Below are 20,869 nucleotides of genomic sequence, written 5' to 3' on the forward strand. Positions count from 1 at the left end.
AGAATCTATAAAAGCCCCGCACATGCATCAAAGAATTTAAGTTAGACAAGTCCTCATTTACCGAAACAGGACGCCCAAAACTTAGCAGATATGAGTCACAGTGGAAGAAGTGATGGTTGTTTTCACCGAGTTCAAGAATCGATATCGTGAACCCCTCGGTAAGAGAAAAAAAAATAACCCTGTCCTACCCCACCCGTGCTCGCTTTGGCGGTACAATGAGGTGGTGAATGGTGTGTGTGTGTGTGTGTGTGTGCAGAGATCTTTGTCCTCTCGTCACTCCAGCACCACATCTTCCCAAACCACATTCGTTGAGTCTCACCAATTCATTAACTCTCTGATATGCAAGAAAATATATACGAAGTAAAGGAATACGTTAATGCAAAGGAGATAGGAGATAAATATTAAGAATTAGCCGCACTGGAAACTTGCTCCGTCCCTCCCAGTCATCCTCTCAGATATCTGTGAGTGGAAATTGCGTATCTTTTCTTCTTTCATCATTCGCGTTTCGAAACCTCTCTATTTCAACAACAAATGAAAAATAGAAACATAGTCTTCAAGTGTTAATAAGAAAATACAATGTACGTCTTAATTACACCAATAATACGCATGAAATACATAAATAACCCGCTTGCGTTATGGGGTAGAGGGAAAGGAACCCCGTGAGATGTGGCAACACTGCTTCGTGCCCAGGAAAAGTGCCCTTGTGTTACCAGGAAGTGATGGGGCCCCGCTCTCTCTCTTTCTTTCTTTCTTTCTCTCTCTCTCTCTCTCTCTCTCTCTCTCTCTCTCTCTCTCTCTCTCTCTGGTAGGAGGGGTGCTTTCTAAATCAGAGAGAGAGAGAGAGAGAGACATCAAGAAAAAGCGATTAACAGAAATATAAATTTCTTATAGACTAGTTTCAAATGTTTAGTAATATATTAGAATAGCATTGATAGAAAAAAAAACTCCATGGTAGTAACATACATTGCATTCCAAGACAGATAGTCGCTTTAAACAAAGAAAGACATCCGATAGTAATAAGAATATTTAACAAACACTTTCATTATATATTCGTGCTCATTCAACACTGTCTTTCATCCTTCATAACAGCAAGACATGAATAAAACACGCACACTCACATCACTCACATCTATCAGTCATACTAGTTACAGGAAACACACAGCGCTGAATATTATATCTGTCGGTGACGCTATAGGTTGTCTGGGTCAGCTGTGATCTGTCAAAACAATGCCCCGCCGCCTTTACATCCCCTCCTCATTCTTCCTTCCCTCCCTCCAGCCCTTCCTCGATGACAGAGGCATTTAAACAGTCCATAAAAGTCACCGGCAGCCTTACTCGTGCCCACACACCTATCATATTACACACACACACACACACACACACACACACACACACACTCATGTATGCAAGCAGGCACCATGAAGGTCGGACCGTATGAACCCGAAATGGTGAAATTAGGTGAAGGTTTTTAAAAGGAATACGAGGCTCTGTATTTTTCAGACTTAGTAGAATAGTAACTTGCAGCGATATATATATATATATATATATATATATATATATATATATATATATATATATATATATATATATATATATATATATATATACTACCAATATTACTAGTAGATAAGACTGATATGACGATAGTAGAAATAAGCTGAATAATGATAATAACGACACTACTAATGTAAGAATGAATGAAATCGACCGTTTAGAGAAAATGTCGATGTGTATATATGTATCCTATCTCGTTTGTTGATATCACAGGCAGCTGCCACTCCCAGCAAATGTAGGTTGTGCGAGGAGGGAGAGGGAACAAAATCCGGTTCCCAGTAGAAGAAAACAACTCATTTTATCGACCCTCTCTCCCCCTGCACCATAATATTGATCCAGGGCTCGGGAATCGATTTTGCATGAGCGGAAGGCGACATGGAATCAGCCCACCGCCCTCCTGACAGGCCCCAGGACGCCTCAAGATGGCCCCGTGGTGTATGCGAGCAAGGTTATGGCCTCTGCTGAGACGGTTAGGGTTTTAATATATGTTTTTACCATCAGTGTGGTTAAAACGCCCGCCTGAGTTCGACCGTTACTACTACTTTTACTCACCTTCCCCCCCACCCGCACCAGAATGGACTCGCCCACTCCATTCTCTACTACATAAGAACATATTTACCATCCCACGGGGTTATTTATGGGGAAATATTACCCTTAAACCAAGTATTCTATTTTAGTGAATATGCGGCAGCAGTTCAGCTCACGAAAATGAAAATCGCAGGGCAGCCTGTATATTGGAGGGAAATTATCCCAGGACACGATCGCCATATTTGAAAGGGCGCGAGCGGGAAGGGCCATCATTGGACGGCAAGGCTTCACTTACTCCACGTCTCCTCGCCTCCCACTCACTCAATTCTCCGTCACTGCTACACTCAGGCGTAGCTAAATGTTTGACGGACAGGCTGGGGTGCTCAAAATATCTGCAGTCTAATTCATTACTAGGGAAATAAGGTCAAAATGAGATCGTTTTTTAGAGGAGGATAGAGGCCCGGCTGGCGCTAGTGGAAGGATAGACATTTAAACCTGCCTTCAATGTCACGTTTCCCAGCCAGCCAACCAGAGCCCGAGTTGAGTACAGCGTTGCCAAGTGTGCACGTGGCGGCTCAGGGAGAACATGCTATCAAAACATTGTCACATGGCACACTGGTCTGGCAGCAGCATGCTTCTTGTGTATTCCATGACCTCCTGTTTCCCACACCATGGCAGGAGGTGACCATGCTGCCCTCAACCACCTATTGTCAGCCTGAATGGTTTTAATGTTAATCTTTCTCTTTTTCCTCCTCCTTTCTTTGTACCAGTTATCGCTGCCGCCTTCCTTCCCTTCCCTCCTCGTCTCTCCTTCATGTTTCGCTGATAATATTATTCCTGGGTACGTTTTCCTCGTCTTGTTGGTGGTTTTTGTATGTATTTACGTCGCTGCCCTTGACCTGGGAACCTGCCCCTGATTTTTGTGAGTGGCCATTCTAGATTTCGCACAGGTATCCTTACTCAACATTTTCAAGGTTATGCTGGAGAATATGTCTTCTTTGTTCATAATTACTACTCTGAGCCATGTGAATGGTATTATGACGTTATTATTTCCATTTTTATGCCTGAATTTATTGTGAAGACGCCCATTGAAGTGTTATTATAGAAATATATAACGTGATAATATGTTTTTTTCTATCTTTATGCTATTTTACTACTGTGGAACTGATAGAATGATGGTGTTACATTTTTATTTTTCACGTATACATATACATTATTGATTATTTCGTCTATTACAAGGAAGAAAATAATGGTTACGCGAACGGCACTTTCCTCCTCCATTATGGGCTATAAATAGAATGTTACGCCTCCTTACGACTCGTGCCAGCATTCCTTGATCACGTAGTCGTCACTTACACAATTAAATAACAAGCACACCTCGCCCTGGTCCCTTGTGACAGCACGGGAAAATATTTATGCGGCCGTGAAACACAACCCGTGATGGAGTGCATGATATCGATTACTAATTTGTCCTATCTGGGTTAAAGCCGCGTGTGGCCCTTACTAGAAACACGATAAAATCAATGTTCATCCCTTTACACATCTGTCCGTTCATATAGCGAATGTTTAAAGCGAATATTCCATCATAAACCTAGAGCATCCTTATCAGAGAAGAGGCGTTGCCATGGAAACTGTACACAGAGGACATGTGGCAACGCAGTACAGGGTCACGTGAGCTGTGGGGACCAATGGCGAAGCTCGATTTCAAAATTGTGTCTGCCTTTGTCATAACGAACGACGAGGACCAATGTTTCGGCCAGCGCAGTGCCGTGGTCGTGTTTATTTTGCTAAATTAAGTGGCACATCCTCACCCCAACACGTGGAATCAATGAGGAAGACGTAGAGGTAAGTGGCGGGGACCTGTTGGGGGCTCCTCGGGGGGCTGTGGCTGCGTACTTACCCCAGGGGACACGAGAATAGAATCTCACGTTTGTAGCGCCCGTGCCTCCCTAGTACCGGCGAGCTGCTGGGATTTAAATGTACGTGTGCAGGAGGAGGATTACCGCCCGCCCTCGTCCCCTGCGTGCGGCTTTTCGTTCCAGGGGCGGCGTGTCAGGGGCGGGGCGTGACATCAGGGGAACGTGGGGATCATGTTTTGCTTGGCCATTTAAACTCGTGGATGGCGGGGTTTTTCGCGCAGCCCGCTCATCTCTCATTATTACCCCGAGTCTCCTCATATCTGAAGGTGCATTGCTCGCTCACTCTCTCGTCTGTGTCCCCGTCAGGTTATCATTCCAGGTTTGAGTGTCTCGCTATTGTGTTGGTTTACTCCGCCCTTCACCCCTCGCGAGGTTCTCCTGAAGGTGGTGGTCGTGCGGCTCCTCCCCCGTCAGTGTCGCGTCGAAATATATAACGAAGGAACGCTGTAATGAGCCAGGACTGTGTTTTGCTGTAATGTAACAAACCAGTGTCTTTCGCATCGTGCTTTTTCCTGAAGGCGCATGGAAGTGATAATAGTGGCACCCTCCGTCAGCGCCTACATCAGGATATCGCACTAGGACACAATTTTTTTCGTGGATTTTTCATGATATAAACCCAATTTTTTCTCCTATTTCGGAATATTTAAATGCTTTATCCCCTACGTGTTAGCCTGAAGGTGCTGATGTTATGTTTAACCTCCGTCAGCGCCTCCATTAGGAAAAAATAATCAAGATATACGTCACTGGATGTTGACAGCAGTGCTCGTGTTGTGGCGAAATTATCTTCCCTCGCGCGCCAAGGAGATAAGAGAACGTTTTCCATGTAAATCCTGTCAGTGTGAGAGGTTACTGTTCCCCTGTGCTGAGTTTGAAGGGCAGAGTGGAGCTGATCTTGTTACTGTGGCGGTAAATTGTGATGTACGTTTGTGAATGAATGGAAGTTATGATCGTATTCCCTTTGCTGATTTCATTGTGTTTTCTTGCTTGCAGGAGTGACTAGTGGGAAATTTACTTGAGTGTTTGTGTTGCGGTTATATTTTCTTTGTTTTTGTAGTTGCTGTGGTGAACTTTATATTTATCACTTGGATAGTTGTGGATTTGATTTGAGATTATTGAAATATATGGCTTTGTTTAGTAGTGTCTTTTTTACAACTTCCAGTAACTATTGTCTTTGTTTGTTTTTTGGCCATATCTCAGTTAATGATCAGAAAAAGTACGTTATTTCCCTTTGTACCTCAAGTGTTACGTTAAACTCCAGTTGTGTTGTGGAGAAGTGATATGAATTCTTAATCGCTTCCATTGTCTTGACAGGGTAAAATTTCTTTGTTAGTTTAGGGTGTACTTAAGTAAAATCAATATTAAACCATAATTTTTCCCTTACTTAAAATAAACATTATTATTTAAGTTTATAGTGAAAATGAATATATTAATAGATATGATGAGACAGGAAAATATTGGGATGTGAGGCTGTTGGCAATACTTTCTGGCAGGGAATAAACAGAACCTCATACTGTGCTGTTCCTCCCTCCTGCAGCTCAAGTCTTATTATGTGCTGCTGTGCTCCATGTTCAGGATTGTGAGGCTTTGATGGCCACTGGGATGGCTGTGTCTGAATTGAGAAAGTGAAATGGGCACTTACTGGAGAACTGCATGAAATTAACCTAACTTCTGATGCACCTTAAATGTAACTGAGAGAGAGAGAGAGAGAGAGAGAGAGAGAGAGAGAGTGGGAGTGGGAGTGGGAGTGGGGGAACTTTCATAAGGGAGTTAAAGCTGAGAGAGAAAGAAAATGAGCCTCTGGAGCTGAAAAAATATAAGAAAGTGTCCAGTTTTCACCTCCATTATGTTACCTGAAATACTAATGGTGGTCCTGTATATGTAATACTTAGGCATTGCATTATTAATGAGTCTTGGCATTACTGATAGTGTAGGAAATGTGAGTGATGTAGAATTCTTTGCCTTTCATTTGAGCTAAAAGTCTTGCTATATTGAAAATGTTTATTTGTTGGGAAGGAAAGATGTATAAAGTGCTATTCCTTTATTCTTTCTGGTAATATAAATAGTTGCTTGTTTTAAAAAAGAAAATTATGTATCTAACTGACTTTCTATTGTGTAAATAGAACCATCTACCATTTCCTCTTTTCTTCCTCTCCCCAGATCAAGAGTCAATCTTCCTGTTCATCTCACATCACATCACACAGTACATCACCATCCACCTCACCCTATCACTGCCACCTCCATTCCTCCTCCCTCACACCTCGCCCCACCACCACCACCATGGACCTCTACCTGCCCAGCACAGAGCCAGGCCTCACCCTTCAGGAGATGATTGACTGTGACATCAAGTGTGGCGTGGAGTTCAGCGAAGGACTCGACACCATGATCACCTCCTCTGATCTCAACTCCCTCGACCTGTCGGGGATGTCTTCGCTGGAGACTGAGCTTGACCTGAAGTCCTTTGAGCCGCTGTTTGACCCCCTGGTGAAGCTGGAGGACATGGATGTGGCCGAGGACCACTCTGCCGAGGAGCTGAATGTGGTCAACTCCTGGATGAACATGTCATCAATGAGCAACTATAGTTTAGATCTAGAGAATAGCGTTATGGTGAACCCCTCGGCAGTGCTGCCAACCACCCTCCCCTCACGAAGTACAAGGCAATCAGAGCTGCCAACTCCCATCAGTACATCTGTCTCAAGTACAAGCAACACAACCACTCTCTATATCAAGGCTGAACCCAAGGAGATCAATATTACGACCACTTCTGTCCAGGTCAGTTTTCCTTTCATATTTGTAGATCTTTGTTGTAAATACAAGCCAATTCTTTTTACATCATCTACTTTACAGTATTCATAAGGGGATTTTTAGTAAGGGTAAAAGGAGGAGCTACAGAAAACTTATATATAAGTATTATGAATAACATTTATTGATTATTTTCTGCATTTTTGTATAGTTTTACCAGTTACTCTGAAAAGGCCAACAAGGTTTTTCACATTAATGTTTTAATACCATAGGGAATACCTGTATGTATGTATGTGTGAGAGAGAGAGAGAGATACATTATATAACAGGGGTGCCCTTGAGGTGAATGGCTTGTGTTCATTGACTCATTGTCACATACCTGACTGCCTGCTTGGCGTATCAAACAGGTTTTCTCTGGACTGGTACTGCTTTTTGTGTGTGTATGTGTCTTTATTTAGTGTTCCTGTTCTTGTTATTCTCTGCGTAACTTTCATTCATTGCTAAATATTGGTTGGTTTTAAATTTGTATTTATATCTTGCTTGTTGTGGAAGGTGATTAGTAAGGACATGGCTGGATGACAGGGTTTCTTATCTGTTAACTTTTGCTTACTCAAAAGGGAAACCAGAAGGGGTCTTAATTTGTGTATTCGTGTTGTTATAATTTTTATTTATTTTCTTGTATATTACATAATTTTTAACATAAAGCAAGTGTTGTACAGGAAACATTCACTGGCAATTTTTGTCTTTTCTGCCTCTGCCTGTTATTTGTTAACATTTGATGAATTTTGGGATGACATTAAGTAAAGAAAAATTATTGATTATTTTTGTCTTAAGAGTGGTGAGAGTATTTTCCATAAAGCATATGTTTAATTTGTGTCTTGCTGTTCAGACATCCCAGTCCCAGGCTGCAAGTGGCCCTGTCACCACCCAGGTCACTGTGGTGCGACCCCAGACCACCTCTGGGCAGACAACACGTCAGCAGAGTTCCTTGGTGTCTGTTCAGTCCAACCAGACCCCCTCCCAGCCCTCCGTGGTGACCAGACCCACCCTGGCCACCTCTCAGATGGTAGTACAAACAGCGCAGCGCACCCCTCAGCAGCTAACCCTTGCCTCCACCGCCACCACCACCACTCCCACCACAACCCCCATCATCACCGCACGCACCACCACATCCCACAATATTTTAAGTAATAGGTGAGTTTTCTGGTATTGTGTTTGCTTCAATATTTTGTTCCTATGACTTATTTTTGTTTATCTGTGGATTGCTGGTCTATTTTGTTTTTCTAAAGATGTAAGAGAACTGATGAATATTTTTTTCTTAAGATGCAAAAGTGGAAATTATCTATTATTCTGTTTTTCTAAAGATACAATAGTGGAAGTTGTGAATAATTCTGGTGATCTAAGAAGTTGTAAGTAATTGTGTTTTTTCTAAAGATAACAAGAGTGGAAGTTATCAATTATCCCATTTTTCTTTAGATACAAGAGTACAGGCAAACCAAGGAAGGAGGTACAGCCTGAAGAGAGAATGTTCCCCAAGCCAGCATACTCCTACTCTTGCCTCATTGCTCTTGCACTTAAGAACAGCACCACCGGCAGCTTGCCTGTGTCAGAGATATACAGCTTTATGTGGTAAGTGTTGCCAGAATGCTCTCAATGTTTTTAATGGTGTTAGTGTATCTTTTTATGTAGTGTAGTATTGGATATAGTGTCGTTGGTGCATGAAGGCGCAGTATTACCAAGGATTGTAAAGCTGAGTCCTTGTTTTTCTTTCAGTGAGCACTTCCCATACTTTCGGACTGCCCCCAATGGATGGAAGAACTCTGTCCGCCACAATCTGAGCTTAAACAAGTGCTTTGAAAAGATTGAGAAGCCAGTTGGTTAGTTTTTACTATGCTTGAATGAACTATTGCTTGTGTCACCTGTATGTTGCAGCCCATTAGTTGATTTAAGTAGTATGGTATATGTTTACATGAAGTTTAGATATGGAGAAGTTCTAAAGTTCATTATTTGTAGGTATTGCTGTTACTCATTCAGAATCTACTTGTTAATCAATACCCTAACATCCATAAGCTGTATCTCAACCAATGTATATTGCTCCATCTTAAACCTGTCTTGCTTTGGTTCTAGTGGCCGGCAGCAACCAGCGCAAGGGATGTTTGTGGGCACTGAACCCTGCCAAGGCTCACAAGATGGATGAAGAAGTGCATAAATGGAGTAAAAAGGACCTGCAGGGAATTAAGGATGCTATGCAGTATCCTGGTGGGTTGTATTGAAGTGCTAAAGATAACTTCTTGATATCTTGAAATAAAAGGAAAGGTGCTGAGAATTTGATATATTTTACAGGTTCAAGATTGATAAGAATAACTGTTCTGTGTATGATGAAGCATTTTCTCCCAACAGAGGTGCTGGAAGCCTTAGAGCTGGGAGAAATGAAGTTTGAGTCCAATGGTTGTGTGTCATCCTGTAGTGAGGATGAGGACGAGGACGAGGAGGTTGATCCACTTGGCATTGACTCGCCCGTCACCCCAACAGTGGGCACAGTCAAGGTTACTAGTGCCATTTTTGCTGTTATGTCTTATTATTTAGTGATTTGCTCTTGATAGTGAAGCAGTCATGGAACAGCTCATGTTGATAATGAAGACTCCTCAGACTGTTTTTGCCCTTGCTCACAAAGGATGTCTTGCAGATCCTGAATCCTCTCACCTCGCCAACCATTGTGACCTCAAACCAGCGGGGAACCTCCACAGTGGTCAGCAGCCAGCAGCAACATATCAGACAAACCGTGCAGAATGGCCGCACCACTCTGGCCACCCACTCCACCACTGCCCAATCCACCCCCACCCGCAACACCACCGTAACTCACACCCTTAAGAGGAACTCCAACCCATCAATGGAAGAACCAGAATACATCCTTCCAGACATTCTTCCAGACTCTAGCATGACAGAGATCAGTTTGCAGGCAAGTCTCATGGTTATACACAAGTACATTCTTCCTCACTTACTGAGCATAACAGAAATCAGCCTTAGCTAAGCCTTACAGAACTGCTGCTAATCATTCTTCTTTGGAGGCTGACCATTTGCTTTATGCCATGTTTCAATAAGGAATGCTTTCATCACAATAAATTCACTGAAACAGACTCAAACTTTAGCAAGTCAGGCAAGTTTTCATTTCTTGTGAATTACTACATTTTGGCAAGCATGAAATGTATGTTTGTGAGTATCACTTGAACCACAGTAACCTAGTATGTCATTGATGCAGAATAGTTAATGAGTGAGACCTTTCGTTACAGTCGAATGGTGGTCTGGTGGACGACCTTGGCAATGAAATCAAGACTGAGGGGGAGGCCACCATCCAGGGCAGCCAGTCCCCCCGAGGCCTGGTGGTGCGCAAGCTGCCAGGTGTCACTCCTCTCAGGTCAGCCACAGTGCGTGCCAACTACATGTACACACCCACGATCTCATCCCCCCACCAGCAGCACACCCTCAACAGACTTGTTCTGACCAATGGTAAGCTGTCATAGTTAGGCTGCCGCCCTCCCTTCTCCCCCTTGTGTGGAAAGCAGTCTGCGTGTGTCCGTGCAAGGAGCAAATGTGTACTTGGTGGTGATCCTGTGCGTGAGGTGGCTGGGGCCTGAGTGAGTAGTGTGCATTGCTGTAGTGTGTGTTGCTGGTCACCAACGTTCAGGAAGTACAACAATACTTGTGGTGGAGATGAGCGTGTCTGTCCTGACGGTAGGATTAGCCGGTGCTGAATGGTTGCTTCTTGGCAATAGGATTGTCTGGAAGAGAAAATGCCATTATGCATAAAATCTTCCAATTATGTTTTGTCATGCCTTAAGAAAGTGGTAATATTTGTTTTAATGTATTTCAATGCACTTAAAATGTATTTAGGCAGCATTCTATTGGCCTGAGTATTCAGATGTGGATTTTAATTTTTCGTGTTGGTTGAGATTCTCTCAAGGGCGGTGCTCCATTAGACAACTTTCTCTAGAATGTTTGAGTTTTACAGAAAGTATTAAAATACTCTACCTTAATTCATTTCTTCCTCATAGTGCAAATCCTGACTAGTATTCCAAAATATTTGTACCTTTATCTAATTAACTGTACATAAATTGTGATAACTAATAATCATAGGTTGTTAAGTAGAAGGTGTTTAATGTGCCCTTTAGTGAGGCATGTAAGAAGGTGCAAAACATTATGGCAAGCCTCAGCTGATGAATGTGGTGTTGTAATTCATGCAACTGAAACATTGTCTGAGTCCTGTGATAATCCTTTAACTGAGACCGGGGTAACTCATGTACCTGAGAGAGTGTAATAGTACGATAGCAGGAGCTCACGTTTTCTGATTACTTTCCGTTCATTGCTTTCTTTTTCACACCGTATGGAATTATATATATTTTAGTACACATCCAGTGAGTCGAGCTTCATTACGACGTGGTTGAATTTGATTAGCTTGTGTCACGCACGAATCTATTTTTGTGTTAGTGTAGTTTTGTGATATTTATTTGGTCACTTCTTGTTTCGTGATTGGAGGTAGTAGGACAAACAAGGTCTGTATGTGTGCAGCAAAACCTCTTGTGTTTACTATTTATGAATCCAGAATTCTGTTTTGAGTTAGCAAGTGGTGAGGAGGTGTTACTCTTGTGCTATTACAATTCAAGATGTACAACTCACGTGTGTTGTGTGGGAGTACAGTGCAGTGTGCAGTCTCTCTCTGATGTAAATGTCTATGTATTATGTATATTTAGTGATGAGTGAATCATTGCATTAATCATATAATTCCCATACAGGATCAGAGATAAAACTAGAGCTGTTTGATGCTCCACAAGGCTCTGAACATGTTACTATAGATCAATTGGAACTTATCATTGCTGAATTTGAGATAGTTTCTGTGGATGAATTTCTTGTGTTGAGGTATCATAGTATGTAGTGAACGAGATGACACACTGCGGCCAAACCTGTGTGTGGCCGCAGAGTGCAGTAATGGCCTGAAGCAGAATGGTGGAGCTTTGTGTTCATCTTACTACGAGGCAGTCTGTCCCTGTTGCTTCAAAGGTCACTAGTAATGCACCAACCAGTTGTCAGTTACCCAGGTGAGACATTGCTTTCAACCTCTTTGTCTAGTCTTCTCACAGCCAAGGTGAAGGACAGGTGTCAGGTTTCCAGTTGTACACTTACCTTTAGAATTGTTTTTGTAGCTTTGACCATCCTTTATGATGAAAAGATTTGCCCCTGGGAATAAGGAAGACCAAACTTCACTACTGGTGTCAAGAATCTGTTTGGCTTGGTGGTATTGTTTCTTTTCTCATTTCTCTCAGGGGTAATTGATGTACCTTTGTTGTGGTGTGCAACATTTTAACCAAGGATCTTTTGTTATCTTGAGATTGTGTTGTTTTGATTATTGATGAACATTTTTCATATTTCACGTGGACTGAATTTTTAATGTTATTTACAATTGCAATGAAATTATTTTTAGATTACTTGATTTGGTCCAATTCCTTTAATTGAACCATAATTTCTCATAAGAATTTGCTGTTCTGTATTATTAATTAAGATGGAAATTTTTGCTCTTTAATATATATATCAAATTATTATCATAATCTTTATTTTTTATTTTTTATTTTTTTTATTTATTTATTTATTTATTTTTTATTTTATTTTATTTTTTTTATTTATTTTATTTTTTTTTTTTATGCAAAAAGTTACTCGGTGTTGCTGAAATTAGCAAAGGAAAACAGTTGAGGCCCAAACATTCCACTGTAGTATTGAGGGTTTCCCTCATGCACGGGCCGGCATGCTCCAAGCACCCCAGGAAAGGTTTGCTGTACTGTGTGGTCCTGTATGAGCTGCTGCTGCCACCAGCATGAAGCACCTTGGCCAGCCACACAGACCTGTGCTCACCGTGTGAGTCGGGCCTAGTGTGCCCGGTGCTCTCTGGAGTATTATTCTTATTCGTGTGAATGGAAGATGGCTCCTTGGGGAGATCTCTTCCAGTTCTTAGGTAAAGTGTTTATGGGCATTGAATTATCTGGTCAGACCTCCTACCTCCAACTTCAAATTTGTATTAAGTACTCGGCATTGAATTCTGGGTTGCTTCAAGCATACCGGCCAAGGAGACTTGACTGCGCAATCCTCTATCATCCTCTGTCGAGAAGCATGGAAGTTCTCTCATATCTCTCCCACCGGGGACATATTTCAAGCATGTCTCCCCATCTCATGTAATGGGAATTGGGGATGTAATGGTAATGGCAAAAAGAAGAAAAAAAAAAATTGTATAAATAGATGTCACTCAATTGGTTGTCAGAATGTCTGGTTGAGTGAATGTAGGTGACAAGGTGTGCAGGGTGCAGGTGAGAGGCCTCTCAGTCATGCACTGGCTGATGTGCTGCCGTCAACACGCCCGTCAGTGAGGGGATTCAGGATCCGTGGCATTGTGGGTTGAGTAAAGAATGCTGCCGTCCACAGATCCTGCTGCCTTTCATCCAGCTGCAGGCACTCTTGGGCTCTTCCCTCTACATGTGTGAGGAAAGACCTTCTCTGAGAATACAAACTGAGCTACTTGTGCAATGGTTATCCGGGCACAGCTTTAGTTTGCACCATCTAACTCGTGTCCTGAAGGAGGGAAGTCTCAGAGTAATATCATCCTCCTTGGTGAGGACGGACAAAACCTTGAGTGCTCTTCAGGAAGGTAGAAGTTATTTTTGGGGTGAAATAATTTTATCGACGGCCGCGAGTCTTTCCTCTGGTCCTAACCCACAAATTGTTCCTTCATCCACTGACTGACCTGATACTTCATCATTTCCTCCCCATTAGGAGCTTACAGTGAGATCTGGTGCACGTGTCCACTCCAGCACCCAGACTCCTCTTCATAAACTGCTAGTCGTTCATTGTTTGACTAATTCTTGTATGTGCAACATGTAAATTATAAGAATTAGGAATCAGATCTCCATTAGATCATAAATGTTGAATAAAAAGTGTAATCTGAGTAGAAGTAATCATTATAGATGCTATTAACATGAAATCTTCCTAAATATAAGAAAAGCAAATTTAGCTTTTTTATACTTTTGTATGTTGCCTTTTGTACATAATATTTCCATTCTTTTAATTTCTGCTACAAGTGTGCTCCACCACCGCGAGCACGTGTCACCCAGCAGAAACACTGGCCCAGAATGATCTTGGCTGTAAATATTGTATTATTCATAGATTTTTGTATGAAATGTAATTAAAATAAAAAAATTCCCAATGACATTTTTTATTACAAACCCGTCATGTCCCCTTATCATATATTGTTTGTATGTAGTCATTTAGCCGTGTTACATATTGTATTCTTTTCTTATTACACTTGTTTATTTTATCTAATATATTGCAGTCAATGTTCTCCATCTTGATCTGTCTAGCCTCACATTCATATACTTATTTTTTTATTGCATACTGTCCTGTATCTTCCTATTTTTTCATTAATTTATCATTATTGTAATTAGTGAAGTATATTCTTATGTCCTTATGATGCAAAACAAGGAAATTGTGATACTGGACAGCACAGTAACATACTGTAAATAAGTACGAGTACATAGTATGAACTGTGTGGCTGCCAGTCTTCTTGGTAAAAGTGTTCTTTGAATCTTGGCGGTTTGAGGCAAGGTGGTATTCCATAATTATGTTCTGAGTCCTGCCTTCGTGGTTGCTGGCGCCCTGCCTACCCCGGGCCAGTCAGGGAGTGGCTCCCATCGCGCTACGCCGTCGCAGCTTGGTCATCGCGCAGCGAGGTACAGTGCCTCATGAGCGCCAGCAGCACAATCGCCTCCTGGTAACAGGTAAGGCGGTGGTACTGTATCAGTGTACCAGTAATGGTGGTGCCATGTTGAGGCTATAGAGTTGTGTGTCTGTGCCATCAGGACAGTTAGGAAATGGCGATGCCAGGACGCCTGCGTGTGGTGTGCGGTGAGGCGGGTCTGTCCAGGGGCAGAGGCGCGATGTTGCCGCCGCGAGGGAGGCATGCAGGCAGTGAATCGCCTGCCCACCATCGCTCTAGTAAGGCCTTCCTGTATACATTAATAAAATTCTGACGAACACTGCCATTCCTGAAATGTATGATATTCCTTTTATCTGTGTGATGTCACATTTACATTAACCATTAATAAGAAACCTTATTAATGCCGATAACAAATTAATGTAAAACGTATTTTATGTATTTCGTGCTGTAGATGTTCACATTCTTGAGGTTCTTGTTGCAATGTGTCTTGTGTTTGCTAGTCACTCATTACTATTACAATCAATCTGTCCTTTTCTACCCATTTTCAGAAATCCACACTTGAAATCGCTTCCCTGAACTCGCAGTCACCTTTATTTTCAATTCGAGTGCAGTGTTACATATTCCCTATCTTTTCACTAAACATCCATCAAGGCTCAGAATACCGAACCCTTCAAGTGATGACGCGACTGGAGGTGTCTGGGAGGAAGGGCAGCATTCCTCTGATCATCTCTGTCAACACGAGGCTCTTACCCGATAGCACTCCTTACGTCTGTTTACTTTGTTTACAGTGCCAAATTCTCCCCGTGTCTTGTACCACTGACAGCTTCCCGTCCCTTCACGTACACCCCATGTACATTTTCACTTAGTGTTGCCTTAAGCTGTGTTACTTGGCATCGTAAGTGGTTAGCTGATAAAAGAACACTAATATTCATTGCATCTTTACAGTAACGCATCGTTTTGTTCACGTGTTCAAGGATAAATGTAAGTTACGGTAATTACTTTGGGTTTTTGAGAAAGTCATTGGAATACAGCTGTGAGAGAGAGAGAGAGAGAGAGTCAAGATGTTAGCGTGAAGTTAGGTGGGATGGGAGGAAGACCAGTGGATGGTCTGGTCTCCGAGATAAACAATTTACCCAAAGCTGGCGCACCGCAGCAACAGCCCTTCCTCCCCGCCCCTTCCGGCCGACCTGCTCCCCAAGGCTGCCCTTCCCCTAAATTGGTAATCGTAAATTGCATAGTTTATCCACAAAGAACTCTTACTTTAGATTCGCGATACGTTCAGCAGAAAAGTTGTTTGTTTTATTGCCTTATGGTCTGATTAGTTGATGAAGAATGCCAGAGTTCATTAATTATTTGTTTTAATGCCGCAAGGACAAATTTAGCGTATTATTCATGCATAGTCAAGAATAACTTGTTTTTTTCTTCTTTATTTCTTCTCTATTTTCAACATTAACTGGTGATTGTGTGTGGTTTAAAAAAGACTGAATCTAGTTATAGGTACAAAAGCGTATATTCAACGCAACTTAGCATGTTTACAAAAATTCTAAAGAAAGCGTCGATGTATAAGTGCAGCTATTAATAGATACAAGAAGAGAGTATGCAGGCTCTGCACTAGATGTTAGGATGAGCTGTGCCGTCACTAGACGCAGATCCAGGCCGCGGCGCCACTAATGCACCAACAGGCAATGTATCTCAACAGATGTGGAGTTATCGCGGGGAGACGTGCGGTACTCTCACTCGTGTACAGACCTCACCAGCTACATCTCCCTCACCACGCCCCGAGACACTGCACACGCCCTCTGCTCCAGGACGCGTATCTCTCCTTCACCATGTCCCCAGACGCCGACCTCCCCAACTGCCGGCCTCACCCAACACTCCCCGTCACCCTCGGACTATGGCCCACAGCTGCCTCGCGCCCCTCGCACACACCGGCCCCAGCCTCGTCGTCCCGTGACCGCGACAGTATCAGCTCCTCGTCTGGCCACAACTGCATGCAAATGGAGGGACAACAGCAGACCTGTCAGGCACAGCCCCGCTCGGCTCACCTCCGTGGTAGGGCTAGGAGTCGGCGTGGGCAACGGGAGGGTGGGGGCGCAGGAACAACAAGGTCGCCAGGGTCACCAACGTGTGGGAGCGCAGATGTCGTGGTCCCCATCCAGGCAAGGTCCGCCTTCCTTCCGTCCCCGAGTGTTCAGTGACTGCCACACTCGACCCTCACACCTGTCCCGCAGCTTCCGCATCAAGCAATGGATTCAGGCACGCCAGAGGAGGTGAGTCGTGGCGCTGTGTTACTTGTGTCACATCCGCCAATTCTCTTTAGTAGTTCATGGATACAGTTGTCAGTGACGTTGCCAATGATTATAATTTCATAAAACCTTTGTTGTTCTTGGTTGCATAAGTACTTCAAATTAAAGCTAAGGATACATTGAAAGTTAGTATTGAATAATGATAATTAAAACTGCTTTGTATATATATTGTGTGTTGCGGCCCAGCTCCTCCCAGAATACATACGTCACCGTGGACGAGGCTGACGACGAGGGCCGGCCTCTAGGGCGACACCTTGACAACATCTGTGAAGAGAGCGACTTGGAACTCAGGCAGTAAGTGTGTGTGTGTGTGTGTGTGTGTGTGTGTGTGTCAGTGTGTTAAACATTACTATAGCTTTATCATATTACCACTGTCACCTCCCAGTGCTAATCGGTCACACACGTGTTGGTGTGTCGGTGCAGGAGGAAGAAGTCCCGGCGGCGGCTGGGCGAGTTCACCACCAGCCGACGCAAGCAGTGGCTGACGGAGCGCGGCATCAGCCCGTCTTCGGAAACCAGCCAAGACAACATCGAGAAGGACGGGAACCTGGAGGAGCGGCTGCTGGAGGCGAGCACGAGCTGGAACGCCCACGCGATCCACGAGCATCGCATGAACGCCCTCAGGTCCTGCCTCACCGCCAAGAACGAACCGCTGCTAGTGCTCAACCTGCTGGAGGCAAACAAGATCACCGAGGCCGTAGCATTGGCAAGGGACAGCAAGACCCGGGTGAGGCTGGACGTGTGTCTGCTGTGGGCGTGCGTGCAGGGCGCCGCGGACCTGGTGGAGATGCTGCTAGAGGCTGGCGCCAGCGTAGATGCTAGGGACAACTCTGGGCTCAGTGCCCTTCACTTGGCTGCCGAGAAGGGAGCCGACGAGGTGTTGCGGGCGTTGCTGAAGGGCGGCGCCAAGGTGGGCGGTCACTGGGAATGGGATGGCAATGAGGAGTTCACGCCTCTGATGCTGGCGGCCCGCAGCGGCTGTCTGGAGGCCGTAAGAGTGCTGATAGAAGGCGGCGCCAAGCCGGACGCGGGACTGAACACGAGGGGTGAGACGGCACTCCACCAGGCGGTGCGCGCCGCGTCCCCGGAGTGCGTGCAGCTCCTGATAGAGGCTGGCGCCACCGTTAACCCCACTCTACTGTTCAGTGAGACGCCCCTGCATGTCGCAGTGAGTGAGGGACTGACCGACATTGTGGGCATCCTGCTGGAGGCCGGGGCCAACGTGAGGGCTTCCCGCGGCAACTCAAAAATGACGCCGTTGCACATCGCGGCCCAGGAGGGTTACTGTGGCGTGGCGCACCAGCTACTGAAGGCCGGCGCCAACCCCAACCAGGAGAACCTGCGGGGCCAGACGCCCCTGCACCTTGCAGCCAAGGCCCAGAGCTCCGACACAGTGCAGCTGCTACTCGGTTTCGGCGCTGACCCCAATGCCTGCGACCGCGACAAGAAGACGCCCCTGCACAGTGGTATCTTCAAGGGATCTCGTTCCCACGAGTGTCTGCGGCTGCTGCTGGAAGCCGGGGCGGACACCAACGCTGCAGATCAGTCCGGCCACACGCCCCTGCACATGGCAGCTCTCCACGAGTCCTCCTACTGTGTATTGCTTTTCCTCGACCACGGCGGCGACGTCACGGCGTGCACCCAAGGCGGCGTGTCTGCCCTCAATGTCATCTTGCGCCGCACGCCCACCGTGCTTGCCCACATCCAGGAAAGTCTGGACGCCGCCATCTCCTTCACCGACCACGACCACCACGACAGGGATGCCCAGGTGAGACGCTCATCAGTGTGCTTTATGTGTCCATCGGTGTATCTATATAAGACTCGTCTGTTTGATTATGTGTCTCTCTGTCCACTTGTCCCTCTACCTGTGGGTTCATCTGTCATCTGCCTACTGTTTACCATGCAAGCACTCACACAGGCAGGAGAAGTCAGTCAGCATTTGGCCTCCGTGTTGCAGGTGCAGATGGACTTCCGGGTGCTGGTGCCAGGCGAGGCTCGCGGGCTGGAGTGCCGCATGCTGTCGTGTTTCATTAGGGAGGGCCAGAAGCCGCTGCTGAAACATCCTCTCTGTGAGACGCTCCTCTTCCTGAAGTGGCTCAAAGTTCGTTCTTTCTTCGTGTTGAACTTGATCTTCTACGCCCTGCTGGTAATTATGCTCACCATCTACATCATGGTGGTGTTCCCCTCCTTCTCCTGCTACCACCTCAACTCTACCTCCGAGGAGACTATTTACCCTCCCTTTCAATTCTCGCCGCCGCCTCCTCCCTTGAACCTTTCACTTCCCGCCAAGCCAGCAGCCTCACCAGGACACACCCGACGCCTATTAGATCCCGGGGGCGGCACCCAGGAGAGTGACACAGCCTCGAGTCAGCTAGGAGGAATATCCAAGAGGGAGCGGTGTGGGTTGCTTTATGAGTCCCTTCTCACTTACCTGCTGTACGCCGTCTGGACTGGCGTGAGTCTGTTGGCGGTGAAGGAAGTGTTTCAAATTATCAACGCGCCTCGGACCTACCTCTCGTGGGACAACGTGTTCATCTGGCCCATCATCATCTTCACCATGACCATCACCATCACCTCATACGTGCGCCATGACACCGAGGACTGGGAGCACCACCTGGCAGCCGTGGTCATCCTCCTTAGCTGGGTCGAGCTTCTCTTCATCATCGGCAGGTTCCCGGTGTTCGGTCTGTACGTACAGATGTTCACACACGTCACCAGGAACTTCGGTAAATTCCTCTTCGCCTACATCTGCCTCATCAACGCCTTCTCCCTGAGCTTCGGCGTGCTGTTCCCCAACCACGCGCCCTTCAGGACCGTGGGCCTTAGGCTGCTCAAGACGCTGGTCATGATGACGGGCGAGATCGAGTATGACGAGTGGTTCTTCGATGACGAGAAGACCATCATGTATCCGTCCACTTCCTACCTCGTGTTCAGCGTGTTCCTCATCTTCGTCACCATCATCCTCATGAACCTGCTGGTGGGTCTAGCTGTGTCGGACATCCAGGGGCTGCTCAAGTCCGTCGGGCTGGATCGGCTGGTGCGTCAGACCCAGCTGGTGGTGCACTTTGAGACGTTCATGTTCTCCAAGTGGCTGGCCCTAGTGATGCCGGGGGGCGTGCTGCGCCTGCTTCACCAGAGTGTGCTGCTCTTTCCCTCTCTGTACGGTTGCACGTTCATCCTCAGCCCCAAGATGCTGCGGGACACGGGCATCCCGCAGGAGCTGGTAGAGGTTATCATGCACACCGCCCGCGCCCGTGACCACATCTCGCGCCGCAGGAACGCCTTCGCCAACTTCCGTAGCCTGAGCAAGACGGCGCAGTACTCCAGCAGCGAGGGGGACGTGCACCGCAGCGTGGAGGCGCTGCGATTCGGCCTGGACTTGCTGGTGTGGGACGTGGATGAGCGGCGCAGCGACGCTATGTTTGTGAAGGAGTCGCTGGCGGCTCTGACGGAGGAGGTGGCACGCGTGGGGCAATGCGTGGAGGAGCTGGCGGGGCGGGGCAAGGAGGCAAGAGAGGCCAGCGTGTACACCTCCTGCAGCAGCACACCTGACGCTTCCCGCAGCACCACGCCCTCCCTACCATAGCATTCACCAGCCGCTGATGCATGCTGCCCCTGCCCTCACCACTGATGCTGCTCCTGCTGTATGTTTAAGTATAGGATGTAGATGGTAATGTAGTTCCTATTATTCAGCTATATAATGTTATTTTTACGTAGTCTCTATCGGCCTGTACTGTACAGTACCTACTCCCGTGCTGTCTCTGAGGAAGCACATGCAGGGCCCTAGACTTAGCTGCCTCATGGTCGTGTGGAGAAAATCAATAAAGATGTGTGCCAAGGGCGTTTATAACTACTGGAAAGTTTGCCTGCTGGGGTTTCTGCGAGTGAAGTTACTCTTTCTTAGTTTGTTTTGCCAGGTATGTATATATATTTTTTCTTATTCATGCCGGAAATATTTGTAGCCAAGGTTAGAATATACACTGACACGGTAATAAGCCTTCACGACAAAAAGTGTTTTACTGACGTATGTTTAAACCACAATCAGTTTTGTTTGTAAAAGATAAATAGTCT

The 20,869-nt window shown here is 45.6% G+C and overlaps 2 protein-coding genes across 4 annotated transcripts; both read left to right on the top strand.

Moving 5' to 3' along the window:
* Nucleotides 1-3,778: 3,778 nt before the first annotated feature.
* Nucleotides 3,779-13,982, top strand: LOC123507480 (forkhead box protein N4-like). Of its 2 annotated transcripts, none has more exons than XM_045260390.1 (9): nt 3,779-3,927; nt 6,159-6,770; nt 7,629-7,933; nt 8,216-8,368; nt 8,513-8,616; nt 8,867-8,998; nt 9,140-9,285; nt 9,426-9,698; nt 10,030-13,982. In XM_045260390.1, the coding sequence occupies exons 2-9, from the start codon at nt 6,279-6,281 to the stop codon at nt 10,258-10,260; spliced, it is 1,836 nt and encodes a 611-aa protein (XP_045116325.1). In that variant the 5' UTR covers nt 3,779-3,927; nt 6,159-6,278; the 3' UTR covers nt 10,261-13,982. The 2 variants fall into 2 exon arrangements, with proteins under 2 accessions (XP_045116325.1, XP_045116324.1); XM_045260389.1 differs by lacking the exon at nt 3,779-3,927 and adding an exon at nt 3,985-4,919.
* Nucleotides 13,983-14,151: 169 nt separating this feature from the next.
* Nucleotides 14,152-20,636, top strand: LOC123507479 (transient receptor potential channel pyrexia-like). Of its 2 annotated transcripts, XM_045260387.1 has the most exons (6): nt 14,152-14,553; nt 14,635-14,770; nt 16,192-16,762; nt 16,985-17,092; nt 17,222-18,566; nt 18,756-20,636. In XM_045260387.1, the coding sequence occupies exons 2-6, from the start codon at nt 14,647-14,649 to the stop codon at nt 20,382-20,384; spliced, it is 3,777 nt and encodes a 1,258-aa protein (XP_045116322.1). In that variant the 5' UTR covers nt 14,152-14,553; nt 14,635-14,646; the 3' UTR covers nt 20,385-20,636. The 2 variants fall into 2 exon arrangements, with proteins under 2 accessions (XP_045116322.1, XP_045116323.1); XM_045260388.1 differs by having other exon boundaries at nt 14,152-14,770.
* Nucleotides 20,637-20,869: the final 233 nt, after the last annotated feature.

The sequence above is a fragment of the Portunus trituberculatus genome, chromosome 22, assembly GCF_017591435.1.
Source record: "Portunus trituberculatus isolate SZX2019 chromosome 22, ASM1759143v1, whole genome shotgun sequence".
Classification (NCBI taxonomy): domain Eukaryota; kingdom Metazoa; phylum Arthropoda; class Malacostraca; order Decapoda; family Portunidae; genus Portunus; species Portunus trituberculatus.